General features: G+C 39.8%; 2 protein-coding genes across 3 annotated transcripts in view; one reads left to right on the top strand and one right to left on the bottom strand.

Annotated features, from left to right (window-relative positions):
* The first annotated feature begins 1,866 nt into the window (after positions 1-1,866).
* Positions 1,867-21,074, top strand: rapgef5b (Rap guanine nucleotide exchange factor (GEF) 5b). The gene is made up of 18 exons (XM_085422717.1): positions 1,867-2,307; positions 7,409-7,542; positions 8,223-8,323; positions 11,988-12,066; positions 12,290-12,434; positions 12,525-12,622; positions 14,525-14,552; positions 14,745-14,823; positions 15,553-15,702; positions 16,464-16,561; positions 16,809-16,931; positions 17,038-17,216; positions 17,441-17,531; positions 17,647-17,697; positions 17,916-18,003; positions 18,151-18,215; positions 18,383-18,437; positions 18,694-21,074. The coding sequence occupies exons 1-18, from the start codon at positions 2,068-2,070 to the stop codon at positions 18,810-18,812; spliced, it is 1,923 nt and encodes a 640-aa protein (XP_085278843.1). The 5' UTR covers positions 1,867-2,067; the 3' UTR covers positions 18,813-21,074.
* Positions 21,075-22,660: 1,586 nt separating this feature from the next.
* LOC146658951 (dynein axonemal heavy chain 11) overlaps positions 22,661-27,059 on the bottom strand; it is a 41,869-nt gene continuing 37,470 nt past the window's right edge. For both annotated transcript variants that reach the window (XM_085422719.1, XM_085422718.1), the window contains 7 exons: positions 26,212-26,340; positions 25,445-25,687; positions 25,163-25,345; positions 24,968-25,083; positions 24,728-24,840; positions 24,501-24,641; positions 22,661-24,358 (listed from right to left, as the gene is read on the bottom strand). In XM_085422719.1, the coding sequence (XP_085278845.1) occupies positions 24,111-24,358; positions 24,501-24,641; positions 24,728-24,840; positions 24,968-25,083; positions 25,163-25,345; positions 25,445-25,687; positions 26,212-26,340 (1,173 nt within the window). In that variant the 3' untranslated portion in view covers positions 22,661-24,110. The remainder of the gene's footprint in view (positions 24,359-24,500; positions 24,642-24,727; positions 24,841-24,967; positions 25,084-25,162; positions 25,346-25,444; positions 25,688-26,211; positions 26,341-27,059) is intronic.

Raw genomic sequence — 27,059 nt, forward strand, 5'->3', positions numbered from 1 at the left:
TCATAATTTACCTATTTGTCTAATGTGCAATTTTAATGTGCTTGTAAAAAAACTGCTACTAAATATTTAATATATGTGGCAGACTGTGGCTTGACTTTTGACCTTTTTGTGAGTGGCTATTGTTTTGGAAATCTCTGTAATGAACCCAAAAGAGTTTCGTCATTTGCTTTAGTCTGTTGCAGCGCTGCGCGCCTGCAGTAGAGTTCCTCCCATGGTTGTCATGGCAGTCCCTGGTTAAAGACACTAGTAGCACACAGAGCTGCCTTACAATTTTGGCTTTAGGCATCTTCACTTTGCAATTCGTTTACTTGAAAAACTGGGTCAGTGGTAGCACATTAAAACTAGGTTTGTCACCCTGGCTTTGTCCCGATGTAACACGTTCACTTTCTTCCTACAGTGGTATCACAAAAGCAAATGCGCAAAGACAGCCACATACAGTAATGTAATTAAGTCTCGTACAAACCAAGGATGTGGTCATATTAGTTCATTTACTTAGTATTTGGTAATTTTTTTCTTTTCATTTAAAAAAGATTTTAAGAGGACTTAAAGGAAGAGTTACCTATTGTAATAAGTCTAATATGTACTCTGCAGGAGGAGTGCAATTGGTGTCGTGCCAATCACTTACATTAAAAGAACAAAAAGGCCGCAGTGGAATGATAGGACTCGTCCTCACATGAAAGAGAAACACCACTTAGAGATGGGGACCTTTTCTCATTCTGCAGTTTGCTGTATCAGCAGTTTGGGATGGCAGCACAGCTGAATGGCTTTGCAAGGACCCAGTCAAGCATCACACCGCTGACAGAGGGGAAAAAAGATATAATGATAATAGATAAAATGTTGCCCATACTGAGATTTAATGTCCTTGTTTTTCTTTGATCGATACATGTCGGGTCACACTGATCCCTCTGCAAGTTCACTAAGCACACTGACAGCAATTGCAGTTGGACATCTTAGTTGGACAACTTAGAGCTCTGTAATAAAAATGGACACTTGCAGCAATAGTCTGCAGGGTGATTAAAGGGCTTTTTTTCTTTGTTAGTTTTCTCTTCTTCTTTTTTCATTATCGTCCTATTAGAGAAACGTATAGTTTCAAATGAAGTGTCCCAAACAAACAGTTGATTAATCAGCTTCACTGGCCATAAATGAATAAATCAAAAATGTAATTATTCCCACAAAAGCTTCAAACATGCCTGGGTTTCAGATCCTCTGTATAGGTCTACTGATATTTTACACACCAACGATTGACTGAGAAATTCAATAAATCATTTGGAGATTAATTAGAGACTCAAAAATGTTACAGAATACCGAATGTTAAATGAAGCCGTTTGTAAGTTCCCAGCATAAGTTGATCTCTTGTCTGATGAACTCCCCGAGATCCAGCCTCAATTTGCAATATATCACATAAAAAACTGTAATCAGCAGCTATCTAGATGAGTGATAAAGAGTTTTGATTACTCAAAATTCTAATGCTTGCTCCACTTTATATACAGCAGGTAAATGCTCTGATGTTTACACATCCACCTGAATATGTCAGTAACTTTCTGTGACAGATCTGTAGCTTTTGCTCTGACTTTACGAGCTTCTTATGGGCGCCATTACATTACCTCACCCTAACTGAAAATAAAGCGGTTAAGTATTGTTTGCCTCACACGTAGTACATCTCCACCCTAACAAGAGTTTGACCTTCTAGTGTGAAGTACCCTGCCCTATCCTGAATCTTAACTCTCTCCTGCTTTCGGGAGATTTTTAAACTTCCTTTTTGGGTCTGTCTGGCTCACCAGATGTTTCCTGAACCCACCGTGTCCTTAACTCACTCCCTCCCTGCCCGGGTGCTGAAAAGCACCAGAAGGACGGAGAGGAGAACTCTGTCATTCACTCTCAGTACAGCCAACCACACAGAGCGATACCTGGAGTTCAACTGATGCGCCTGTAGACTTGACTGAGGTGTACAGCAACTGGAATCTACTCAGGCTGTGATGACAGAAATTCACAACTCGTACATATAGCCTACACTCATTCTTGAGCTGCTCACCTCTGTTAGGCATTTTTTACGAGTTGTGTAAGCCCATGTTCAGGAATTCTGCTGTTGTTCCTGGTGGAAAGCCAGCAGCCAGTAATCAGTCGGCAATGTCGTGGGACTGTGGCCTCAGATACATGTTCTCTGTGTCCCCTGGGCTGCATCATGGGAACAAGAGCATCCTGCATGACAAGGAGGACCTGTCCAGACTGGAGATGGTCCAGAGACTGGCCAAGGATGGCTGTCGCTTTCTGCAAAACCACAGCAAGAACCCAGAAAGGACAAGTGAGGTGAGATACATGACACATCGGCAGACAGAGCAGATATTTCTACAACTTTTGTTTGTTGCAGCATGTAAATGCATCGAAACGAAAACGCAGCTTTAGTTCAACATATTTGATGCTCCACTTTATTTAATTATAAATCCGACTCTGTTAGCAAGCTTTCCCCATGAGTGAAAGCAAGTGGAGTCTGCATCCTTAGTTACATTCACTCAGGATTATACTGCAGTGTTTTATGCAAGCATTGCAGTCTGTGTAGCATCCCATTAATCAAACTGAAGTGAATTTGCAGTCTTGTTTTTTTTTAATCGGTCTCCTTACGTTCTATAGTGTCTCCACCTTATCTAAAGATTAGTGTTGCCACTTAAATTATGTGCAGATTGCAAGAAGTGTCTCATTAAATATGAGAAAAAAGACCATTTTAGACGCAAGAATAGATGTCAAAATAGATTGTATCTATAAGATGAATCACTATGCCTGTGTTTACAACCCCAGTTCTCAAAAAGTTGGGATGCTGTTCAAAACGTGGGTAAAAAGAAATTCAAATACAACAAGAAGTGTTGTATGTGCACGTCAGCCTCCACACTTTTAAAACTATTACATCACCTGTATAGGAGCAATCTGATTGGCTAGCTTTATGGTGGGTTCAGCTTCTCTCTTCCTGCCAGCTGTGTCTGTGCGTTGACCTGCTGAACAATTGCAGGAAGAAATGACGCAAGTCATCATGCCAAGACATTGTATGTTTTCAGGGTGGATTCCCGAGCGTCATGACCTTTTCTCCACCATGAGGCAAGCTCTCCTTATCACCGTGCACTTTCAGTAACAGCCTGTCGCCTGCAGCTGCTGCCAGTCTGTGGATGATCAAATGTTAGAGCTACATAACAACAGTGTTTTACGTTTGTTTCTTTAGTGACATACTGAGCACAGTACTGAGCCACCATTCATTTCTTTATATTTGTTTCCAAGGATCAAGACTTTTTAGTAATTTTTAAAAGTGGTCTTGAGCAATAGTTTCTCAGGCTTTCTTTGGACATTGGTTGTTTTCTCACTCATTTTCATTTTTCAGTCCAGTCCCTGTTCCTGACCATTTTTAGAAGGAACAATCCCTAACACTGACCTATAAATTATAAATAAATAAATAAAGAACTCAAGGAATGAATCAGTGCTTGTGTCTCAACAGAAACTTACCACAGAAGCAATTTTAAATTAATGAAAATTTATTCCTGAATTCAGGAATAGAACCACACCTAATGCAGTTCCCTTCTGGGCCTATATCTATATATGCCCTCCTGCAATACAAGCTGTTGGTTCTCATTGGGGGATCTTAGCAAACCTGATGGAATTATGAAAATGAGTACAGTCAGATTTTGATCCACCATCTGGAAATGTCTGATTGGCAATGGCTTCATTTTTCAGCTTGGCAATGATTTGCACAATATTGTACATATGCAAAGTTTGTCAAATTATGACTGTAAAAAAGGCTGAGTATATATGTCTGTGTGTCATTTATAATGCCAGAAATAATAGCCAGGTATGATAAAGTACACTTAACACTACACCGTAAAAAAAAAACAAATCCTAAAAAAACAGTAATATTCCAGCAGCTGGGGCGCCAAAATAATACCATAAAATAACAGAAAATAATTTTCCCATTATTTTCAGTAATGACAATACAGTTTGTTGCCCTTATTTTACATCGGATTTTGCCTTTTTCAAGTGCTTTTAAACATTAAATTAGGAACAATTTAACGTGATTAAACAATGAAATTACCTATAAAAAAGGTCAATGAATGTGGCAATATGAATAATAATACTTAAATGTACAGAGATATACAGTTAACAGTTGGTTTAAATAACAGTGGATCGCATTCATATAGTACTTTACAATTCCCCTCTGGCCATCACCAGTAGGTGGTAGGTGAAGCATCTTGTCCAAGGGCACAATGACCGAGAGTGTCCGAGCCGGGGCTCGAACCAGCAACCTTCTGATTACAAGGCGAACTGCCAACTCTTGAGCCACGATCACCCTAAATAACAACAATAATAGTAATTATTTGATGTAAAAAAAGTTTATACGAATCATTTTATATATTTTTCCATAGCATTACATTTGAATTTAACAGTTCAGTCTTTCAAATAACGGACAAATATTTGTGAAATTATGATACATTTGTGAATGTATTTTAACAATCTAAATATGCATATGTACAGACAGATACATTTAAAAAACAGGAAAATTATGTTTTATTACATTTACAGTGATTTTACGTTAATTTACATTTGAAATGTAAAATCAGTCTATTTATGTGAATTTAATGATATTCTAGAAGAACAGCACAAAACTATAAAATACACAGTAAAATACTTTTATATCACGATTTATTTTTACAGTGTAGAATACACAGTACATTTAACACTTGACATTTTCTGGAAATATTAACATTATGTGAGATGATTCTCTAGTGTTCCTCATCTTATAAGTAATCTAATGATGCTGCTAGTGCTGTAAAACGTGACTCATACAGATATCTAAACACAGACATCAAAGTGTTTAGGAATCAGTTAAATCCCAGCTGGTGGGAAAAGGGGTGCTTAATATACAGAGTGCTGCATGTCAGAGTCTCTGATGCAGAAAGACTGTGAATGTTAGGCACTCTGTTTTAACCTAAAACATATTGCGTTATAGTTTATAGCCACTCATCATATTTTGCTTTAAATGAGACAATAAAAGAAGTCCATGCTTTATTACAGCTAAAAAAATAGTGATTGAGACTAAAGATTACTCAAGACGATGTTTACTGAGATCATACCTCAAGTCAACAGGAGTTCTGTACAATTTGACTTCTCTTTGCAACCAGAGGTTTTTCAAATGCAATGTTTAACACTAGGTTCTGCATTTATTTGCTTTTCGGATCCCGAGGTTGCAGATCTTTTACAGTTTTCTATCTTTTATAGCCTCTTTAATTTCAGTTTATGGGGAACAGATAGCAACACATTCTCATCTTTTCTGTTGAACACATTTTGTCTTACTCTTATTACCTTGATGTTACATAATGTGCACCTCCCTTGCTCACTGTTTATTTTTCAAACCTCACACATGAAATATGAATGACATCAAGCGTCTGTTAGAGATGATGTTTATTTGAAAACAGCACTCGTATATGGATCCCGTCTTCTTCTTCCCATCCTGTGTAATCCACACTGGTGCTTGGGAGGAATTAAGACAAATCAGCACTTTGTCATGACTGAGACCTTCCAGGGCACTTTAAGTGTTTCATACCATGCATGTCAGATGCACACAGACATACATAAAACACATCTCTCTAGCCAGCAGAATAGATCTGGAGCCATAGATGGGACAGTGAAGCTCTTAGGGGGACGTGACTTTGTGCAGAGGCCTGAAAATTATTTTTGCTTTTCTGCTGATGGCGTCCATGTTTGAAAGGCTTCAGTAACTTTGAGCAAGGTCAGATCAAGGCTAGGTTTGAAACTGAGTGGCCCGGTGCCCTGCTGTCTCCTTACAATGATCCACTCTAGACGCCTGGTTGTTTTTTGTATAGGAACACTGGTAACCACAAAGCACAGTGCACACTAAGCAGTAGTCTGAAGCAGCCAAGAAACAATCAATAATTAATTGTGAAGAGTCTTATTTGCTGTTTGACCCATTAGCCATACACTGAGATATTATGTTAATTATAGTCAAGAATCAACTGTGCTGTACTGCCAGGCTTGGTGAGACAAAAAAGTGTGCTTTTTTTTTTCTAACTTTAAAGGAATTTAACAGACACAGTATGCCACATGTTGATAAAGCTAGAACCACAGGAAGAAAGGAACAGCTTCGCTTCAATGGGATTTTTTTCTTCATTCCATTTTTGTCATCCTCCATGCCCCTTAGTCCAGTAGTAAGACAATTAAGTCTCGATGCTTCTTCAGCAACGTAGAAACTGCTTGAGAGCACCTGTCTATGTAATATTGGAAAACGTAATTGCTACTGCAGTTTTAGCAGATATCTAAAGTTTTCTTCAGTCAGTCAGACAACACAGGACTGGAAAAGCACCACCAATCTAAACTACTGTAGTGGGATAATGCAATAATAATGATGAAAGACACACTATGTTTGTGTGTCTTTGTTTTGTTATATTTTGTATCTAAATGCATATATTTGCATATGTATCGTGCATCTATAGTGTGTCTTTATGTCCACGGATCCCTTGACAAGCGTTAATAGTGCCAGGAAGCCATGCTTAACTGAACGACCCTGAATGCTTCTCTGGCAAAAGGCAATTAAGGCCACAAACTGCAACCATTTCCAGCATGTCTACCCAGCTAATTGCATGAACAGAGGCTTGTGTTGCAGTGACTGATGGCTGAGAAGGGGAGGATGGGTGAAAAGTGAGGGGAGGGGGCCTAATTCAGGATGCATGCGTATGCAACATACAGTGAAGATCTCATTAAGACCAATATCACTGATCCAGGCTACTCCATTGTCAAGCAGCTGTCAGCCATCTTTATACTTCAGAGACACTCTAGTAATCCTTTTTGGTTTAAGATGTCGACTTTAGTTAAGTTAGATTTTAGATACTTTAAGAGAATGTCTAGGCTGTCCAGTATGCCCAGCAATAGAAACAGAGATATTGCCCTATACATGTGAAAGCATGAATAAAATAAATAAAATAAAAAAAAATACTTGTTTTGTTTGTTGACAAAAAGGAGATGAATTTATCATTGCTTGTATGTCGTGGTGGTAATAGGACAAGTACCTGGCAAGGGAATCGGGGGTCTATGCTAAACTCCAAACCACAAAACCTTTGTTACTATGCAAAGTTGAACCATGTGACAGCTTGAAAATAGACTGCCTTCAGTCGCCAACTGTGATTTAATAGGCGCTACACATAAATCAATAATTAAAATAGTCTTTTATGTTAATCCCTGAATGGGCTCCAGTGATAAGGGCTGAATAATGATATATGGAAATTCTCTTTCACTTACAGTGCAGTATTATGATGGAAATCAGTGGTGATTTGTGCGAGTGGGAGAAAATACAGGGGAATCTCCTTGGTGATAACACACTCCCTCCCTCCCTCCCTCCCTCCTGCTTTTCTCTCCCCAGCCCCAGAGTGACGAGGCAGTCCGCTTGTGTCTGAGAGAGAGGGGCCACGATGTGCTCGTTCTCCAAAGATTGTCGTCAGAGCAGCTCTCTGCATCAGCGAGGGGAGGAGGGAGAGAGGAGGCGAGAAACAGGAGGTAAGCCTCTCCACTCCCCTCCCCTCCTAGATTCCCTCCCTCTCTCACTATATGTTTCGCTCCCTCAGCGCTCTCCCTATAATCACTCTCCTTCTCCCCCTCTGCGGATCACACACTCACTCACTCAGGCATGCTTACATCACAGTTCCGTGCACATAAATGACTACATTAAATACATACAAGTAGGCAGCATGGGACTGTGAGGCAAAGCTGCGCTGTCAGCCTTCCCATGCAAGTAACTGGAGAGGGGTTTTTTTTGCAGTTGCGAGCATACTGGGATACCTCTGTGGACTACGGGCTCTAGCAGGTGCAGGTGGATAGAGGGATGGGTAAAGGGGTCATGCAGCAGTAACCACAGCAACATTGCCGGCATAAGGGCAAGGGGACTCTGCTAGGATGGGATCTCGGCCACAGCCCCCGAACCAGCAGCAGGAGGAGGTAAGGCTGCTACACGCTGCCTTGGTGGAGCAGGAGGAGGACGAGGAGGATGAGGAGGGCTCGGAAAAGAGCAGCAGTGACAGCACCAGCCGGGCAGAGCCGGTGACAATGCCCACGTTTGATGTCCCTTACTTTCGCTACATAGATGATGAGGGCACAGAGGGAGAGGAGGAATGGAGCAGCAGCCGGTCTCTCTCTTCTTTTGAGGAGGACTCGTCCAATGACTCTGTTGTGTCTGACAGGTACATGGTAGTGTCAGGGACTCCCGAGAAGATCCTGGAGCACTTGCTGAATGACCTAACGCTGGACGAGGACCGAGGGATAACACAGGGCAAAGAGTCAGGTCAGCATACTGCTTTCATATCATTTCACCCTCTTTTGGCTTTACCTGTGTCTGACATAAAGCGTTTCTTTGATATTAGAAAGCAAAAACACAAAGTCTTTTTTACCTTTATGTAGAAGTCACATATGTATCTTTATGTGACTGAGAAGAGAAAGAGTAAATGAGCTACCTTCACTTTCTGTTTTACTTTCTGCCCTCCCCACCCTTTCTCTTACCGATAAAGCTGGGACAGCTTCTCCCTCTGGGCATTATTACTGGGTTAATCATGTGCTGTGATTGCCGAAATGATGTTAAGTTTAAGAGCATTCATTTAAAAGCCATGACAGAGATAAATGTCTCTCATATCTTTTCAGTGAGGCTGTAAATGGTCTGCACGACATGCAGTCCAGCCTCACAGCAATAAAAAAATCAACACATTTCCTCTCATCCAAGCAGGTACTTGATAATTTGGCTCTGTTGCCAAGGCAGAGGAGACCCTCTGTTTCTGAAGCTGAAAAGATAACTGGATGAGGAATGACAATTGAGAGCTGTGAGGCAAGGAGACGAAAGATTGATGAAAAGAGCGGGGAAGAGGAAAGAAAGTGGGCATAAGGAGATTAGGAGAGGAGCTGCAGTTTTCTTGGGATATGGAGGTGGTAACAGATGATCTCTCATTGGGATGGAGGCATGACTAACTGGAGATCAAATGTCTTATCAGGGATGCAATAGAGTTATAGACTATGTTGAGTGTCGTATTTTTATCGCTTTATTAGAATATTTTATTCTGGTATGAAGTTAAACATAAAGTCAGCCACTAAGACAAATAGTTTAGCCATTCTATTCTTTGTTCATTTAGAGTATAATAAATCCATCGGCCCAGAAGGGCTTTGTGTTGTTTATGCATCGTTCACCATTAGTACAACTTGCAGTGAGTGTATAGAAGTTAATGCTCCATAGGGAGCCATGAAGCAGAGCATGATGCTGAGTGGTATCCCAGGGTCAAAGAGCCAGAGACCTCAGGAGGATGAGTCCTGAGCAGCAATTGATCTGCACTGAGTGATGTTTAATAATCTGACTGCTGCTGGCTCCTTGTCGTTCTGTGCTACTGCTGAGGATCATCTCATAGAATCAGATTTCCAATTTTTCTCCAAACAAGATTTATTCCAACATTCAACGAGCTGCTGCGTTTTGGTTCGTCTCTCTTGGATGGCTCAGATAAGCTGATGATTTTATATACAGTACATCGCATTAGAAAGCCATTTTTATTTCATTATGGTAGCACTCACGTCCATGTTTAAACAACATTAGGAATGCAAAGCTTTCTGTCTTCTTTTGCGAGAGATGGCACTTTTCTGAAACCACCGCAGGCATGTTTGAGGGAAAGCAAGTGTGAACCACTGCAGCAATCAGTGGATGTCTGATGTGCAAGTGTTTTCTTAGCACTGTGATTAGCATTCACAAGTCTTCAGCATTGCCTTCTTTCCTGTACCCAATCCCTGAGTGCAGCTATTGATTCTTGCTCTGCACAGATCATACTGCTCGCTGGTAGCATTGAAAATCATGCAACAGAACATTTGTGCCCTTAATGAGAGGATGTCCTATCTCTTTTGCCAATGCACCATGTGGAGAGATGTTTATTTGTACTGAAAGTGAAAGAACAGAACATGTAAAAGCTTTCTAAATGCTAAACTAATGCCTTCTGGTGGTTACCAAGCTTGCAAGTGACACATTAACATGCAAATTTCAAAGACTGCATTGATCAGCTTTGTTGAAATGCAAAAGAGACGTGCAGATTGATTGACAAGCCTATTGATGACACTGACAAGGTAGTTTAGTGAATCAATTATGTAATTCTGCTAAAAGGAAGACAAAATTTGTTTTGGTTTGTGTGTCTGAAAGCAACATGATACATGGTAGTACACGTCAACTACAAGTTCTAACTGTGAAATATTAAAAACTGACTGACTTTTATGACTGACTGGAGCCAGAAAACAACCCAACCGCTTGCTAAACTTCATTCAAACGGCAGAATTCACACACAATGTCTTTCCCTTTATGAAGCAAATACATCTTCTGCTAACTTGTTTGGGTTAAATCTTGATCCCACAGGTGAGCCACTTTGTTTTTTTCCCTCTATTCCAATTGAAAACTGCAGACCTCTAGGTCTGTTTTCCAACTTCAAAAAAGAAACCGTCAGACTGTACAGTCTGGGGAGCGGCATGTGAGCTTTTACTCATGAGAAAGCGTTTCAGTTTCAGCTTAGCTCTGAAAAAATACAGCAGTAGGCAGCAGTGTGAGTGAGTAGTATGCAGTCAGTCAGTGTGCGTGTGTGTGTGTGCAAGTAGATACAGTACATGTGGGTGGGTTGTGATATCTCTCCTGTCGTTTTCTGGTTTTGTGTTAAGGTGTGTTTTTATAGAAGATGTGCATATGTAACCGCTCATGAGCAGTGAGTGATGTGTCCACAGCTGCTCTGCTTGGATTAACATAATGATGTCAGGGAGTCCTGTGGACCAGAACGTACACAAAGACGTTGGGAAGCCAGTGTGAAATTAAAAAGAAGAATTTACAATTCTGGGTGTGAGGCACACTTACAGAGGGGTTGGAAGGCGGTTGGCTCTAATAGGATTTGTAAAGCTTTTTGGTTGTGGCTGGGCATTATGTCTAAGAGTTAGTGTCCTTTTCTTTCACATTATGCCTTAGACAATTTTTTTTCTTTTGCGTGTATCTTTTTATGACAGTTTTGGTTAGTGGTTCCTGAGGATATTCAGACGAATCGCTGGCCACAATTTGGGAGAGATTCATCTGTGATCATTAAAGAAATCCCATTAAGCAAAATCAGCTGTCTTTCTTGAAAATACAACTGCAGGTACGCAAATGCAGAGCGTGCATCCATTTTGTGTCATCTATTTACAGGAACACTTTTTCATTTTAAACCTTGGTAAGAGGTTGTAGAAGGGTACCGTGGCAGAAAGTACTGCTTGTAAACACAATTGCATGATTGCACAGCAGAAACATCAAATTTCCTGTCTGTGAGCGAGAAAATAACAATGAAAATATTGACTTCATTACAGGTCAGAGAGAGTCACCTGACACATTAACATTATTGGCTTATCCTTACTGATACAGCCTGCAGTAGCAAATGTGTGAGACTGCAGATAGTGCAAGTAAAAAATGGTGTGCAAGAAAAGGCCGCTAGCATATTGTTTGCCTCTTCTGAGCTCTTCTTCTCACATTATTAAAGTGGAAAACGGAAGCCATCGCAATTAGTAAAGCTCTCCTGTACGTAGCGCTCAGCTGACATTAATCATACAGTTGTCAAGGTCACTTGAGTGCATGCCCTCCAGCATCTTGTAGCACTGAATGAAGCTCATAAGGCTATATCCATAAAGCCCCTTCCAAGCATGCACTCCTTTCCATTAATCTAACAGTATCTGAGTGTGTCAGCTTCGTGCTTAATTGAGGAATTCTGCTCATTTTTTTGGTAAAGGTCGCACTCCTACAAGGCAAAAGTGGACCGTGTCTGGGTGGCAGAATATCACTGATTTAGCAGTGAGAAGGCCGTGTATCTCATGTCTGAAATATGCGTCCGTGGCTTATGACTGATGTAATGGGATGTGTAAAGTCTTTTTTGCTTTTTCTGAAGTTATAGTTTCCATGAAATGATCTTTATTTCTCTTTACAGACACACTTCTAGATGACTTCCTGCTAACCTACCCAGTATTTATGTCTACAAGCGATTTATGCCAAGCTCTACTGGGACAATATCCTTGAACACATAGGCTTTTATAGGATCCTGAATTAGATGTTTTATTCAAAAACAAAGTATATTTTACCTTCTTAAAGCTGTTCCACTTCACTCATCTTATTCATATAACTGACTCTCTTGGCCCCTTTACTAAATCGATATCATGCACCATGCTTCGCTGTGCTGTGCATTTGACGTCAGACATGAAAAATAATCTCCCTTCCTTAACCGAGTCCCACCTATTGCACCAAGCGACACAGAGGGAAAGAGGATCGGAAGGAGGCTCTGGAGAGGAAGCAGAAACTCCTGCACCTGGTGTCGCAGTGGATGTTGCTCTGCAAAGACTTCCTGAGAGAAGACAAGCATGTCAAGCTCTTCATGAAGGTAGGACACACTGTGCAAACGGAAAAGGGTGGAAACTGGGTGGGAGGTGAACTTTGTATGGGAGAAATGAAAATTGACATTTCCTTCCAGACTCTTTATCGTTGTGTGCTGGATGATCTTTATGAGCACCCGGCCCTGGAGAGGGATGTGGGGGAGCTGCAGAAACTCTACCACCTGCATCGCAGACAGTGAGTTCATATATTTGTTCCTCATTTGGTGGAAACAGAAAGAGAACTATAGTTTAATACAGACATACTTTCAAATTCTATTAAATGGAAACGAACCTCATCAGGCCTGGGTGTGGAAAATTTCTAGTAAGATCTGTGACTGCTGAAGGATTCAAACTGGAACACACACTGTTCTTTGAATACGAAGAAAGGGCTTCTTCTCCCCTTGGTGTCTTTCTTTAGATGCTTATCAATGAATCCATTCAGAAACTGAAAAGTAATTGCAGTGTTCTGGGTTGGTATGCATATGAATGGCACAGAAGTCTTCATCTCAAATGTCCAGAACTGAGGATGTATAAGAAGTTTGAGAAATAAGAAGCCACAAATGTTTTCCGTGAGAAAAAGAAAAAAGCTCGAAGAGCACGCACGTACTTTTTGTCCCACCACTTGTTTACAAGACTCTATTTCTAGCCAGCTGACTGTGATTGGGCCAAACACATGAGAATAATTGCAAACACAGTGATACGCATCAGTATGGTTTCAGATTTGTTGAGTCATAAAATCATTATGCAATATTCAGAACACAATATACAGTATCAGTCCAATCAAATGAATATTCACAGTGCTGTGGAAGCTACGAAGCACAGATACCAATAAATAAATATAAGTATATATAAAAGAATATGAAATCATGTAAAACCTTTTATAATTGCAGACTAAGGCATTATGAATAACCCAGTATTTATTCTCCATTAAATAAAACATGCTTGATCTGCTAAATGTATACATAGATTCAATCAAAGATGAAGTTCAACAGTTTTGTTGCTCTGAAACTGGAATCTGTGAGTAGCTTTAGTGTTTTCGTTGATAAAAATAAACATCATGTTGCTTTTGATGGTACAACCCTGAGTCACAAGACACATTGCCACACCCATGCGCCCCTTGCCCTTCGTCAGCCTCCAGTCACATCTTTTCCCCTGAGGCTGCTCTTGCCTGATGCCCATTAAAACCAGTGGAGATGATTCAACCCGAGCCTCCTACAGTTATCTGACCGCATCTCATTCCCGTTTATATGCACGGAGGGAAATCCACAACACCCACTCTTATAAAGCAGCCGATTTTGCGTGGGTGTTACCGGCTGACATACTCTTCTATTTAGGAGCTTTTCACAATCAGTCCCACCCTAGGGGAGGACAAGGTTGACTGCCGTGTGGAAATCTGCTGCAGAGTGAAAAAAGTGTCATTCTTTTCATAGAAAGAAGCTTCCCATCAACTTCCATCTGGCCTTTGTGCAAAGGGAAGGTTAAGCTGGGGGAAAAAGACTGTTTGTTTTCTTGCACTCTCCAATCATGTGCCATTATAATTCACCGAGCTAATCGACTTCTTTGGTGATTCGGCTTTTTGAGGAGTAAAAGAGCTAGTTAGATCACAAGCGGTGCTTTGACATGGCAGGGGGAGTCAGGTTTTTCATTAGTGCACAGTCGTTGCTGGCCTATGAGAGGAGATCCCTGCGGGCAGGCTTTGTGCCAACATGCCTTTTGTGATGCAGAGCCCAGGAAAAGCTGAGGGATGATAATAGACACGGGGCTATCCATCAAACCAGGACTAACCCATGGGAATAGGGTGATTAAATGAAAGTATCACACTGGAAGATCTAAAATCTACCAAGCACTCTAATCTGTCCTTGACACCAAGCTTAAATAATGGACTCAACACAGCAGAGGAGTATACATGGATTCCTTTTACCTTGATTATATAAACTGCATGGGTCGTTACGTTGTTGTACTACGGACACTACCTGCGGTCCACGGATCATCATCATCATCATCAGTTTTTAAGACAAAGTACAACGATTGTTTTTGTAAATGTTTAATTACACTGTGGTGCACTTTAGTGATTTGTTTCTTCTTCTCCTTTTTTCAGTACTGTGGAATATTCCCCTCAAAGAAAGGTAAGTGAACAAGGCTAAGAAATAAAAGATTTTATACAACATGAGCTGGCTTTCCCAATTGACGTTTCGGGTGTCGGGGTTATTGTAGTCACATTTCCTCCTAAGAACATTGTTCCGTTGTTCCACCGAAATGCATGATGTTCTCAGGCAGTAAGAGCGTGTCTCAAAATCCACGCATTTCCTCTCTTTCAGAGCAAAGCACTTTTCCACCAATTGAGTCTGAAAGAGAACGGGCTCCAGTCCAGGGCAACACAGAGGGAGACCAAGGATGGTAAGTCGTAAAAATAAAAAAAAGCTTCATTCTTCACACATTCCTCCCGCCATACGTTGTTTCCAAAGTAAGAAAAAAGGAGACTTTTAGTCTGAACTGTACAACAATGGGAATCTTTCCAGGGATTGAATGAGGTATTTGGGAGTGCAAATATCTGACTTATGACATATAATAGCCTAATAAGATTAAATGTTTATAGCACCTCTCAAAAGCACAGTTAAAAGGTGATTTGTAATGAAAACATGTAGTAAAAGGAGACAGACAGTAAGGGGGGAAAAAAGTTTTTAGATTATATTCCTTTTAAAGAGCTAGTTCATTCAAATAAGCCTCCAGTTGTGGTCACGTCACCCCCTTACTTTAGTGTTCCCGGCCAAAATTGGTCTGTTTTAACATCTCTTAAATTAGCATAACAAACATTTTTCATCACCAAATTCAGTTCAGTGGGCCATTCAGTGGGTCGTAAAGTGGGTCTTTCATTTGGTCATTCAGTTGGCCAAAATACACCGAAGCAGATGATTTGAATTTCTTAGTCTGTGTCCAGAATGTGCAAACTTGGTCAGTGGGCAACTTCCCAAGACCCACCTAATGGGACCAGAAGATCCCAGGTCAATGGATCTCTGCTGTGCCTGATAGAGGCATGGATTTCATGTTAACCTCCTATATGGGCAGTGGGCTGCACTTTTTAACGGATCTTACAACTTAATGAAATTATTTTTTTCCCTTTGCCAGTGCTGTGTCATGTGTATATAACCATGGACTCATACCTAAGTATGAGGGTCCAGTCCGGGGTGGTGGCACAGGAGCTGGTGCAGGCAGTGGCAGAAAGGATGGATGTCTCCCAGGAGGAGCTGGTACTCGTGGGTGTCACTTATCCTGGAGGTAAATAGTATTTTCTCTAACTGGTTGGAGAACATTGCATAGCAATAATGACAATACTTTCAATGTTGAAACTCACAACTTAACACTGTAGCACTACAGTTGAATATTAGAGTAATCCAGAACTAGCTATGAGACTACTTACTCTAAATGCAAATGTGTGACAAATTAAAGGAAAATGCTTCACAAGTGTTTGAGTGAGGTGCTGGGCCACCACTTCCTACTAGAACAAGTCTCTGTTCTCTTTTGTGTTTTATGTTTAACGCATTGGTCCAAATTCTGTCATATGAGTTTAAGCACTATGACGGCTACAGTCATTTTCATATTCTTCAACACCATTGAGTCCGTCTGTTTCCCTATCAAAGAGAGCACTCATATCAGGATATGGTGATCTCTCAGAACAACTGTGTATTGATTTTAGTGATCATTTCCTCTTAGGAGACAAGTGAATCCAACCAAAAAATTCTCATTTATAGTTTTTTTTTCTAACATTTTGTCATATTTGATGTTTCTTTCTATATTCATTTTGATACTGAGCCCAGATAGGTATGTGAGAGATTGCAATCAACATAATTGACTTCGATGTCTCCTAGGGAGTCAAGTAATATGGAGTCAGCATCTGTTATCAGTCACTAAAGTGTCAGGCTACCTCAAAGTGGAGCTTGGCACACAGAGTCTTATCTGTAACCAGTGATAGCTGCGTACATGCTGCCAGACAGATTTCTAATGGTATTCTGCTGTTTATGCTCTTTTCTCCCCTGCAGGCAGACTCCTCCTGCAGCCTCAGGACCGAGTTTTCTCCAGTTCTCTACGGTCAGTGGGGAGGCTGCATGCGTGCAGGAAGGACCTTAGTGAAGTCCTGGTAGGAATAATATTTTTATGTTTAACTTTAACTTTAAATATGCATTTTCTTGAGAGTAGAAAAAAATGCATTTTTATATATGATACCTAAAAACCGGCGAAGAGACTGTTAATTTTTAGTATTTAAATTGAGGCAAAACTAATTCTTATTCAGTGTCTGCAAAAATGTCTAAATGTTTATGTCGGTGTTCAGGGCATTGTGGTTTTAAAGGAAAATCTGAACCTTTTTTGCTTGTTTTTCTTTGCAGAACCCTTTAACAGATAACTCAGAGCTGCAGCAGAGGACAGCTCACATGCTGAGTTTGAACACCTGGGATGTCGCTGTTGCACTCACTGATTTTGACTGGGCAATTTTTGATGCAGTGCACGAGGTTTGTCTCACAACTTGAACTTGCAAAAATTCTTCTCTTCATACTGAATCCTTCAAAGATGTTAATGTTCAGTAAATGTTCTTTTTTTTTTTTTTTTTTTTTACAGCAAGAGCTGGTCTATTTCACCTTCAACCGCCACGCTGGCAGCAACCACACGACAGCTTTAGAATTCCTGCTGCAGCGATGCAATGACATCCAGCTGTGGGTGATGACCGAGGTGCTGCTGTGCCCAACGCTCTGCAAACGGGTTCAGCTCATCAAGAAATTCATAAAGATTGCTGCCCAGTTAGTATTGTTCCTCCCATACCACAGCAGTGTGATAAGAGATTCACTTACCGAGTATTCACATTGGCTTCTCCTACTATTAGTTCAAAGTTATTACAGCATTCAACCTGTAGGGTGAGATGTTTTATATGGGAATACTGCACCCTCCAGTGGCAAATCGTTGAACTACATCTACTTTTGTGGTTACAAGTCTGAAAGTAAATGAACTGTGTGCTTGTGTGCAGCTGTAAAGCACAGAGGAACCTCAACTGTTTCTTTGCGATCATAATGGGCCTCAACACAGCAGCCGTGAGCCGCCTCAGTCAGACATGGGAGGTCAGATGTTTTCTTTACTTTTTTCTTTTTCTAAAAGGAATTAATAATTTCCATCTTTTTCCATTATTATATGTCTAGCTGAAGTATCTGAAATCAGCTTTTATTTTCTCTGCAGAAAGTTCCTGGCAAATTCAAACGGCTATTTTCAGAGCTGGAAACAGTTACAGTAAGTTTACTGAGCATGGTATGAATTCACACTGTAACAGAGAGTATAAACCCTTGTGTCGGTGTGTACTGGCCGAACCAAACAGATGCTTTGAACTTGTAAAATCAGTGGAAACATCTGGCCGCATTAGATCGTTAGTAGTCTCTAATAAAAGCATCCAGGAACACACAGTCACTCCCGCTGGATAAGACTCATTCATTTTAAAAATGTCTTCACAGGATCCCTCGCTGAATCACAAGGCCTACAGGGACTCCTTCAAGAAGATGAAGGCTCCAAAGATTCCTTTTCTTCCTCTGCTGCTGAAAGGTGTGCTCATTATTCTGTCACTTCAGCTCCCCTGCAGAAAATCTAACTCTAGGAGCAGAGTGCTGGGGAGATATTTCTATCAAGCAGATCTGACATGGAAGAACAAACCTGCTGGAGAATACTAAACAAAATGTTTTTCTCCTTTAGATATCACATTCATTCATGAAGGCAACAAGACGTTTCATGATAACCTGGTCAATTTTGAAAAGCTGGTAGGTTTGTGCATTTTTGTGGCGCCTTGAGGCGACTTTTGTTGTGATTTGGCGCTATATACAGTAAATAAAATTGAATTGAATTGAACTGAATTGGCAGGGCATGCTTCAGCACCGAATACAAAACTGTATGTTTAAAGATGCCTGTTTCCACATTTTGCTTCCAGCACATGATAGCAGACATGGTGCGTCTCATTCGACAGTGCCAGAAAGATCACATGGGTCAGTGTTTAAATTGTTTATATTGTTATTTCTTTTCTACAAACTTCCATACTAAAAGCAATGATGAAACATCATTTTTTAAAGCTGTCATCATCAGTTTTTGCAAGGCAAATAACAAAATCAGTGAGCAAAGTCACTTACATTCATGATCCTCTCGCACCAGCACATTGCCTTACATGATTTCATACAATGGCTTTAAGAAAGTCAACAAAATCCATTTCACCCAGAAAAGTAACACGTTTTCTATTCATCCTAGGAAATGGAATAACACAGAAGAGCAGCTCAGAGGTGCGAGCCTACATTGACTATCTTCACATCATCGACAATCAGCAGACTCTGTTTGAACTGTCACAAAGGCTGGAGCCTCGATCTTAGAAAACAACTCTGACCCTCCTTCATACTGTGCCAAGGGACAACCTTACTGCTGTCTCATCTAACTCTCAGGACAAAGGCTACAAGACCCTAACCAACCACAGGAGGGCGCTATTTGATCAGGAGATTATTTACCAGAGACAGGAGCAGGCGGCTAAAACAGATTAATAAAAACATGACATTTTAAGCACCTAAAGCAAAATCACACAGTTTAAGGCAAGTCTAGACGTCATTTAACAACGAAAATTTACAAAAAGAAACGATTGCTTTGCAGGAAAAATGCTTCCTTCTAATACAAACTTACAACAAATGCAACCAATGGGTGTAGATTCACTGTCCTGGACTTTTCTTTGAGCTGTTAGCACACCACAAAGCAACAGTGAGCACAGAAGGAAGACTAGTTGATAACTGTTTCTGACTTTCTTCAGAGAGCTACTGTTTTTTGTTTTGTTTTTTTTACATCAACTAAAAACAGTGGTGGTCAGCTCATCAGATTTAACCAAAGATTCTTTCAGCTAATAAAAGTCTGCACTGTTACACACACTTCTGTGCTCTCAGAGTTCGCCACAATCCAGATTTTCTTGTTGCCAGGTCAGATGTAAGACATGCTTTTCCCAAAGCAAATCAGCACAGTGTTATGCACAACAAGATTGAAACTGTTGCTACATGTTTAACAGTTTTTTTATATCATTTTAATTTTTTATTTTTTGTATTTGTTTTATTTGACCACAAAGTGACGCATATATGATGAGTCTTTGCACAGTACAGATTGTATTAAGGCAGGGAACTACAGAGTAGTACAGTATACTGTATTCTGTTGGCATGTGTAATAATTGTCTATCTTTGTGCCAAATCCCATGAAAAATAGGTGTTTAAAATAACGATCATTTTCTAATCATTTTTAAATCACTAGCACAGGGAACTTTAAGTGGTTTAGCTGTGGACAATCAGTTAAATGAAGCCACAGACTCATACTGGTACTTCTCTGTACTGGGCTTTAAAGTTCATCAATATTGGTGCATTTCGCAGACATCCATACATCCGTCTGTTGAGATTTGAAGACTGACAGCAGTTGTTCACTTCTGATACACAGAGTTCAAGAATTTAGCACCAGAAAAGAACCTGATTTCTTTGAAGCCTGATTCATTTGTGGTTAGATTTAGCGATAGCAAAAATCAAATATTAAAATAGCACCTTCTGGGCAAGAATAAGAAGAGAGAAGAAGAAGACAAACTGGAAGCCATTTGCTTGTTTGCATTGTGTCGTAGCACTACTGTACAATTTTAAACATGCAGTATTTGTTCTGTTTTGCTAGGTTGGGTCAGGCAAACTGAGGTAGTTATTGTGAAGTGTGTACATACAATTATGCTTTATATTCTTCACCTTTTTAAATTTTAAAACATGCTTTAGCAGTATTTTATTTTGAGTATCATTTTTTGTCATCAATAGTGTACAGCTGATTCAATTTATACAGTGTATATATGTTGAAATTCTGGATATGGATATTTATCTCATAATTATTTATTTGCTTTCAAGATACTATTTAGGATGCTTGTGTTAATTGTTTTGGTTTGTTTGTTAGATTTTTTATTGTACGCACTGTTTTTGGCGGGTCTGCATGATATGTCAAACCATGGACTGACCATTAGTGCCAACTGTGCATGTATTAAAATACTTTTCATCATCGTGAGCTCATTATTTTTAGACTAATATTTGGTGATAATTCATAACAGGTAAAGTCTGTTTTCTAACACCAGCATGCAAACATTACTTCACTTAGAACTACAGTGTTAACAAAGACCCTGGAAGTTAAAGTACTGATTACAAAAGTGAATATGTACGTGCTCTGAAATGTACATGAAACATGAAAGTGAAAAGTAGCATTCTGAAGGAAATTTTTGCGCTAAGCTACAGTAACTGATCAGTGTCTTTGTTTTCTCTCATAGGGTCACTGACTCCATTTCCCTCTGACACAAATGTTTGCTTTGCACTTGGATTTCCTGCTTATGTTTTTTTGCCTCTTTCTACAGTAAACGCATGCAGTAAGTGCAGATCAAGATCAAGGGTCTGCCGGGGCAAAACTGGGTCTCTCCAACAAGTGTTCATCACCCTTATTAATAATCTGACACCAGCAAATTAAAAACCTGGAACTTCAACTGAGTCATGTCACAGCTGACACTAGTTCTGCTAGCCAAGTTAATTAATAACTTTATATAATACAGTCTTCGACAAAAAGGTGTAATTACCCTGTAATTAAATGTATTTTATTTGAAATTACAAAGTAATTGTATTTACCTACAAATACTTAGAGGCAGGCACACTAGAATAAGAGTGTAACAGTGATGGGCCATTTCGTAACCTTATAGGATGGAATAATGGAGCCACTTCTCTGTTTGGTATACATGATGTTAATGACATATTGAATGTTCTGTTATTCAACTGTCCTTTTTATTTTACCAATATAATTTTGATAAGGACTGTTCTCCCTTATCAACTTACAAGAAAAAAAAATACTATAAGAATTGCCTATGTGATCTTATAATAATGGAGCCAAGTCTAACTTAATTTTTCTTTTATTCTAGTGTACCTACCTTTAAATATTTGTAGGCGAATACATTTACATTGTAATTCCAAATACAGCACACAGATGTTCTATTTAACTAGTTGTGGATTGTATTATAAAGTGTTACCTTAATATTAAATCTCAAAGTCAACAAATAATTTAACGCAAGTGGAAGTTACATTTTTCAGGTGTCTCTCCCCCTCACTGGCTGAAGGCCCCAAGCAGTTGGCTGGTGGCAGGAAGCACCTCTGCCAATGATGGATCATAAGACCAATAAGATTGTCATTTAAGTGTTACTGTTCGCTCCATTTGGGTTGAAAGTGGTTTAATGTTGGAAAGGTGCGCTGTGATGCGAAATAATCAATAACTCCCTCAAATGCATTAAAGGTAAAGTAACAAGTCTTTGAATTTTTCAGGAGTAAAAAGTAGAGGTGCTTGTGCTAAAAGTAAAAAGTTGTCAGTAAAATAAATGGTCCGGTCAGGTGCAGATACCTGAAAAGTCTGCTTAAGTACCTTAATGCCATACTTTGGCCCACAATGCTGTGATTAACCAAAGACAAAACTTACAGCAGGACGAACTGTTACAGACTTTGGCATGATATCAGCTTGAAGTGAAACGTTATTACACTTGACATGTTCAAGCACTTTGTCAAACATACAAAATTGAGGATTTCAGATTTCATAGAGTACATATAAGTCACTATACTATGTTCTTATTACCTTTAACACATTATGAAAAGGTGCTTGTAGTAAACTTTTCCCGAAGTTCTCACAACCAATGGTTTTTAACAAAGAATTAAGGATCAGAGCTGAATCATACGTCGAGAGTCAGTGAAAACATGCACGTAATATAGAAAAAGGACAAAAAGGAAAAGATTGGTCTCAAAATTTCTTATTTTTATGTGTTTATTACCTAATGTGACAACAAAGTATGGGATTGTTTCATAAGGGACAAGAAAGTGACATGTAAGTCCTGGAGGCAAACGTTGAACCATTCAAAGCTTAAAATGTGGCTTTAAGCTTTTGTAATTTTCTGCTCTGTAGCAGACTAAACAGTACAAATTATAACATTTTTATCTCAGCTTTGCAACCCCATGCCATTATGTAAAAATGAATATAACAAAAAGATAGTGACAATTTGTCAAAGTAAATATTTGGTCATAGGCAGCTTTTTATTTTAAGGCTCCACAGAGCAGCGACATCATTTGACATCATAAACTATAACATTTTTAAAGCTGTTCATAATACTGCGAGGAAACTAGACTTGATTTCATATTTTCCTTTAGAGTTTTTCAAGACAAAAAAAAACAAAAACCAAACACAATGTCTTCTTTTGGTGCTGTAAGGCAGAGTGGTGACCCAGATGCCCTTTCTGACTTTAACCAGGTGTCCTGCTTGGCCTTTAACATGCCTTATCTGAGGCACGACCCCTGCTGAGCCCGGCCCCGTACCCTGCCATTTCCTCCCAAACATTACGAGCACTGTATCATTTCCCTGTCGCCAAATGACTGGCTAGTTGCTGTGCTGTGCTAATGGGAGGAAGAGAAGGCAGATGAAGAGAAACTACAGGAAGAACGGTTCTTCATTTCCCCCCCTCGTGCAATACAATACACAGAATCAATCCTCCAGCCTCCATTTGTCTGTCTACAGCCACTTTGGCTGCAGGGAGAAATTAGGAGCAGCACAGCCGTTATTAGTGTTGAAGAAAATCTTATTTGAGTAGATAAGAGTTTGACGCCCCCCACCCCTTCAGAAAGAAACAACACCGCGATTTAGTTGCAGTAAATTAAGCGTCATAATGTTATTTTATTTTTAGCAGATAATATGGCACCTGTCTTATTTTTTTAAATCTCCTTTAACACATCTGTTTTTTCTCAGTGTAGTACATGGCCTTAACCTTGACTCTACCTCATATCCCTGACATACATTAGACTTTAAATCATGTGAATCACTGCAGATAAATAGTAACACCCCAGACATGTATCCATAACTACAAACTTTAGTCTGAACGTCCTCTCGGTTTGCAATTAATCCTGATTAAATCCATTTAAAACAATAACCTTCTACTTAAAATGACTTTCTTTAGCTTTGTTTGTCGCATAGTAGGTTCATCAGATGTTAACAGAGAGTGGAGGCAGATAAAGGATGGGTAATCTAATGTGTTGCTTTCTCATACAAAGCTATCAGTGTCTTTCAATGGGTTTTTCCAACGAGTTTGGCTGAATGAATTACACTAGTCTGTTAGTATTCTGCCTCTGCCGTAGAAAAGGTCAATGTCAAATGCACCTCATTTAAAAGTCAATAGCAACCATGCACATCATCTCCTGGGAATTCTGTCCAGGATCCCCTCCAGACAGCATTGTGTATCATTCAGTTAGTAGAGGGCAGCCAGAGAGCTTTTTTAATCTTGACCTTCCAATAAAATATGCTCCCCATCCAGAATTACATGGTCTAAAATGGAGACATAAGCTCCCAACAAATCACACCCAGGCTCAAGGGAGATGTTCAACAGTGTAGGACATGAACACAACAGGTTTAACATCGGCTATCTGCTTTTACTTGTTTACTTTACTTTATCTACAACATGCAGGATATACACACTCAAATACTGACAACACAAATACAAGATTAGAAATGTGTTAAAGTAACTAAACATGGTAAAACTATAATGACACATAATCCAATACTGTTTAAAAACATACTGCTCTTACACTGCAGTAATACTTGAATACTGAATTTCACACAGACAGCAACAAAGCCACTCCAGCTACAATCCACTTGGTAGCTGGCTGTTTGGTTCGGAGGCGGAGGGTCCACACATAAGTGTGTCCACGCTGCTTGGTGCGGTACACTGGACACTCAAAAGTGTTACTGATGTCCCGCTCCTCTGTGGGCACAGCTCTAACATACAGCACAGGCATGGCCGGCGTCAGTTCTCTCAAAACCGCCTCAGAGATGACTCCAGCCTGAGTGTCCCAACGTGCTCCTAAAGACACATGTTGCACTGTGGGTTTGACCAATTATACTTACAAGACAATAATTTTACCAAGACACAGGAAGCAAAATACTGTGAAAAATCTATATAATTTGAGTATAGCAGGATCTACTGCTGGGTTAATTATTCCGACCTTCCATGAAGAGTCCGTGGATGTAGGCTCCTTCCCGTGGAGGATGCCCAAAGTCGTCCTTCATTTTCTTTGTTACATCCACGCTCAGGGTCATCTTGTCCAGGGGCCACTTGTTTTTGCGAGCAATACTCTGCAGCACAGCTGTAAAATATGACTCTATGTTAATATTTCTGGTTCTACCGGTGCACATATGGCAATATTAATCGTTGTCTTCGTTTAGTCCTCACCGGTAAGAAAGGACTGAGGGTTAAAGAGCCCCGAAAGCCAAACAACTGCAGGTAGGACAAAATCTTGAGTCCAGCTGTCGAGCTCGTGGCAGCTACACATTAGATCATTCAACCTAAAGAATAAATAATTGTTAATAAAAAACTAGGAAGATCATTAATAGAAGCTTTTAGAGTGTGCCTATAAGGGATTATTTAAGAAGTAAGAAAAATTAGCATATAATAGGTTGACTCATAAGTTACCACTGTGCCAGTGTTTTAGTGGAGGAATAAGCCAGTCTGGCCCAGGAGTCTGGGACCTGCTCCATGAACAGTGCAGACTGCAGATTCTCCATCCTGGAGGAGAAAGTGAGTTCGCCCTGTGGACAGAGAAATGCTTTTTAATGCTACAATAATAACAGTAAAGCACCTTGCTGGCAGTCACTGTGTTTATGGTACCTTCAGACCAAGATCCAGCTCATGAAGGGACTTCTTTATCTCAACTAACAGAAGATTCATGCGCTCACACTCCTGAAAGCAAACTAAGGTGTACGGGTTTCGCTCTGTTGTCTTTGCCATAATCTCTGCCATGTTATACTCCTCAGGAAGCTTGTCAAGGATGTCTTCAATTATTGACGTGACCTAAGAAATACAATAAACTGGGATAGTGATATAGACAGGTCCCTGCACCCTCAGCAGTTTTTTTTCCCTCCCCCATAATGATTCTTTCTGCATGCAGACCTTCTCCTCTGTGCTCTGAGCTGCTCCCTCTCCTCTGGAAGAGTTCTGTGGCTGCAGTTCCAACAGAGCCTTTAAGAGGTTGTCTGAGGTGACAGTGAGGCACTCAAGCTCAGCATTTGGATGGAGACCATACAAAGTGGGATTCTCGGAGGGGAGATGTTCGTCAATATAGTGGTGGTAACCAGTGTAGTCCAAGAACGGAGGAGACAGGAACCCCGGACACAGAGAGAGATCCATTTCAAACTAGGAATTGAAAATTCATAACACAAAGACCAAAAAAATTAAAATTAAAAAAAGCTAAGCATGTATTTTATATTTTAATATCATGGACAATATACAAGTGCAAGTCTTTTCTTGCAGGCACAACAAAACATTCTTCAAAATGCCGATTCAGGAAAAAGTACTGGAAGAGAAATCTTCAAAAGAAAAAATATATGAAATAAACCCTTAATAGTATCTGTCAAAAAAGCACAATGTCTAAAGAAACAGAAAACCTAGACTGGTATTACATGCAAAACTGCAGTTTAGTATTTCACCCCCAGGGGGCACCCTTTACCTTGACAACAACTCAAAACAGCTACACAGCTATGGATTAGCCTGTCATCATAAAATTGAACACAACTCCAGATAAAAGTTTGTACCTAAATAATGAGCAGATGTTATTAAATGAAGTGAAATACATTTCAAAAGTGACACTTTTGTTTATAAAAAAATAAAAAAAAATAAAGAAGATGTGAACAAATTAGGCTACATCACCTCTGCCTTACCATTTTAGGATGCATAAATTCCTGCAGGTAAGTTTTACACAGTCTTCTATCCCAGACATCAGTAATGTGTCCTCCATACATGATCTCTCCAAACAGATAACACAAGTCCTCCCAAGGCACCTGCATGAACTGCAATAGATGTTATTGACTAAAATCATATTGCAAATATAAGACACGAATGCATTGTGGTAGGTTTATTAAAATTATTCCCAGGGTTCATTTTTGTTCTCTTATAGAGACATGTTTCTATTTTCCTGATAAAAAAAAAGAAGTTTTTTTTGTTTTCAAACTTCAAGCAAACAACCTCCGAGATAGGCTACTTTTCATAATGACAACAGTAGGGAAATATAGCAAAATTATGTTTCTTATACACACTGATCTGAAGTGCGACAGAAGAGTCTTTTCCACAGCGGGAGATTGTGATCCGTGAGGGTGAAGGAGGAAGAAAAGAAGCTGTGATTCATAACAAATTACAAAAGCTGTAGGTTCACAATCATTTGTACCTGTATTGTTTTGCAAATTGCTTCCTTCATCAGCTCTAATTGCAGTGATCACTTATGTAGCGTTGTGAACTGTCACATTGGCTGCATGTAATTACATTTAGGATAACGCTTCATTGCCCTCCTAATGAATTCTCTGTATACGCACATACAGGTTACTGTTTGGTTAACATAATGAAGGACATTCGTTTTTGGAGGGCAGAATACCTGGGAGACATAATTGGTTATGACCAGAGTAATAGGAGTCCTAAGAGCAATGCATTAGCAGTTGTGAGGGGAGCAGCACCTTAAGAATGGATTTTTTGTCTATGTGAAATAAAGCTAAATTACAGGTTGCGTGTTCATAGT

This window comes from Rhamphochromis longiceps, linkage group LG11, assembly GCF_057381845.1.
Source record: "Rhamphochromis longiceps isolate RC_006_pf linkage group LG11, R_longiceps_female_GT1.1, whole genome shotgun sequence".
Classification (NCBI taxonomy): domain Eukaryota; kingdom Metazoa; phylum Chordata; class Actinopteri; order Cichliformes; family Cichlidae; genus Rhamphochromis; species Rhamphochromis longiceps.

What these genes read in the sequence shown, in the direction of transcription:
- rapgef5b (XM_085422717.1), top strand. Translation starts at nt 2,068, where the DNA reads ATGTTCAGGAATTCTGCTGTTGTTCCTGGTGGAAAGCCAGCAGCCAGT. An exon ending in TCTTCCTCTGCTGCTGAAAG is followed by an intron (nt 18,004 to 18,150) that starts GTGTGCTCATTA and finishes TTTCTCCTTTAG; the next exon opens with ATATCACATTCATTCATGAA. An exon ending in GTGCCAGAAAGATCACATGG is followed by an intron (nt 18,438 to 18,693) that starts GTCAGTGTTTAA and finishes TATTCATCCTAG; the next exon opens with GAAATGGAATAACACAGAAG.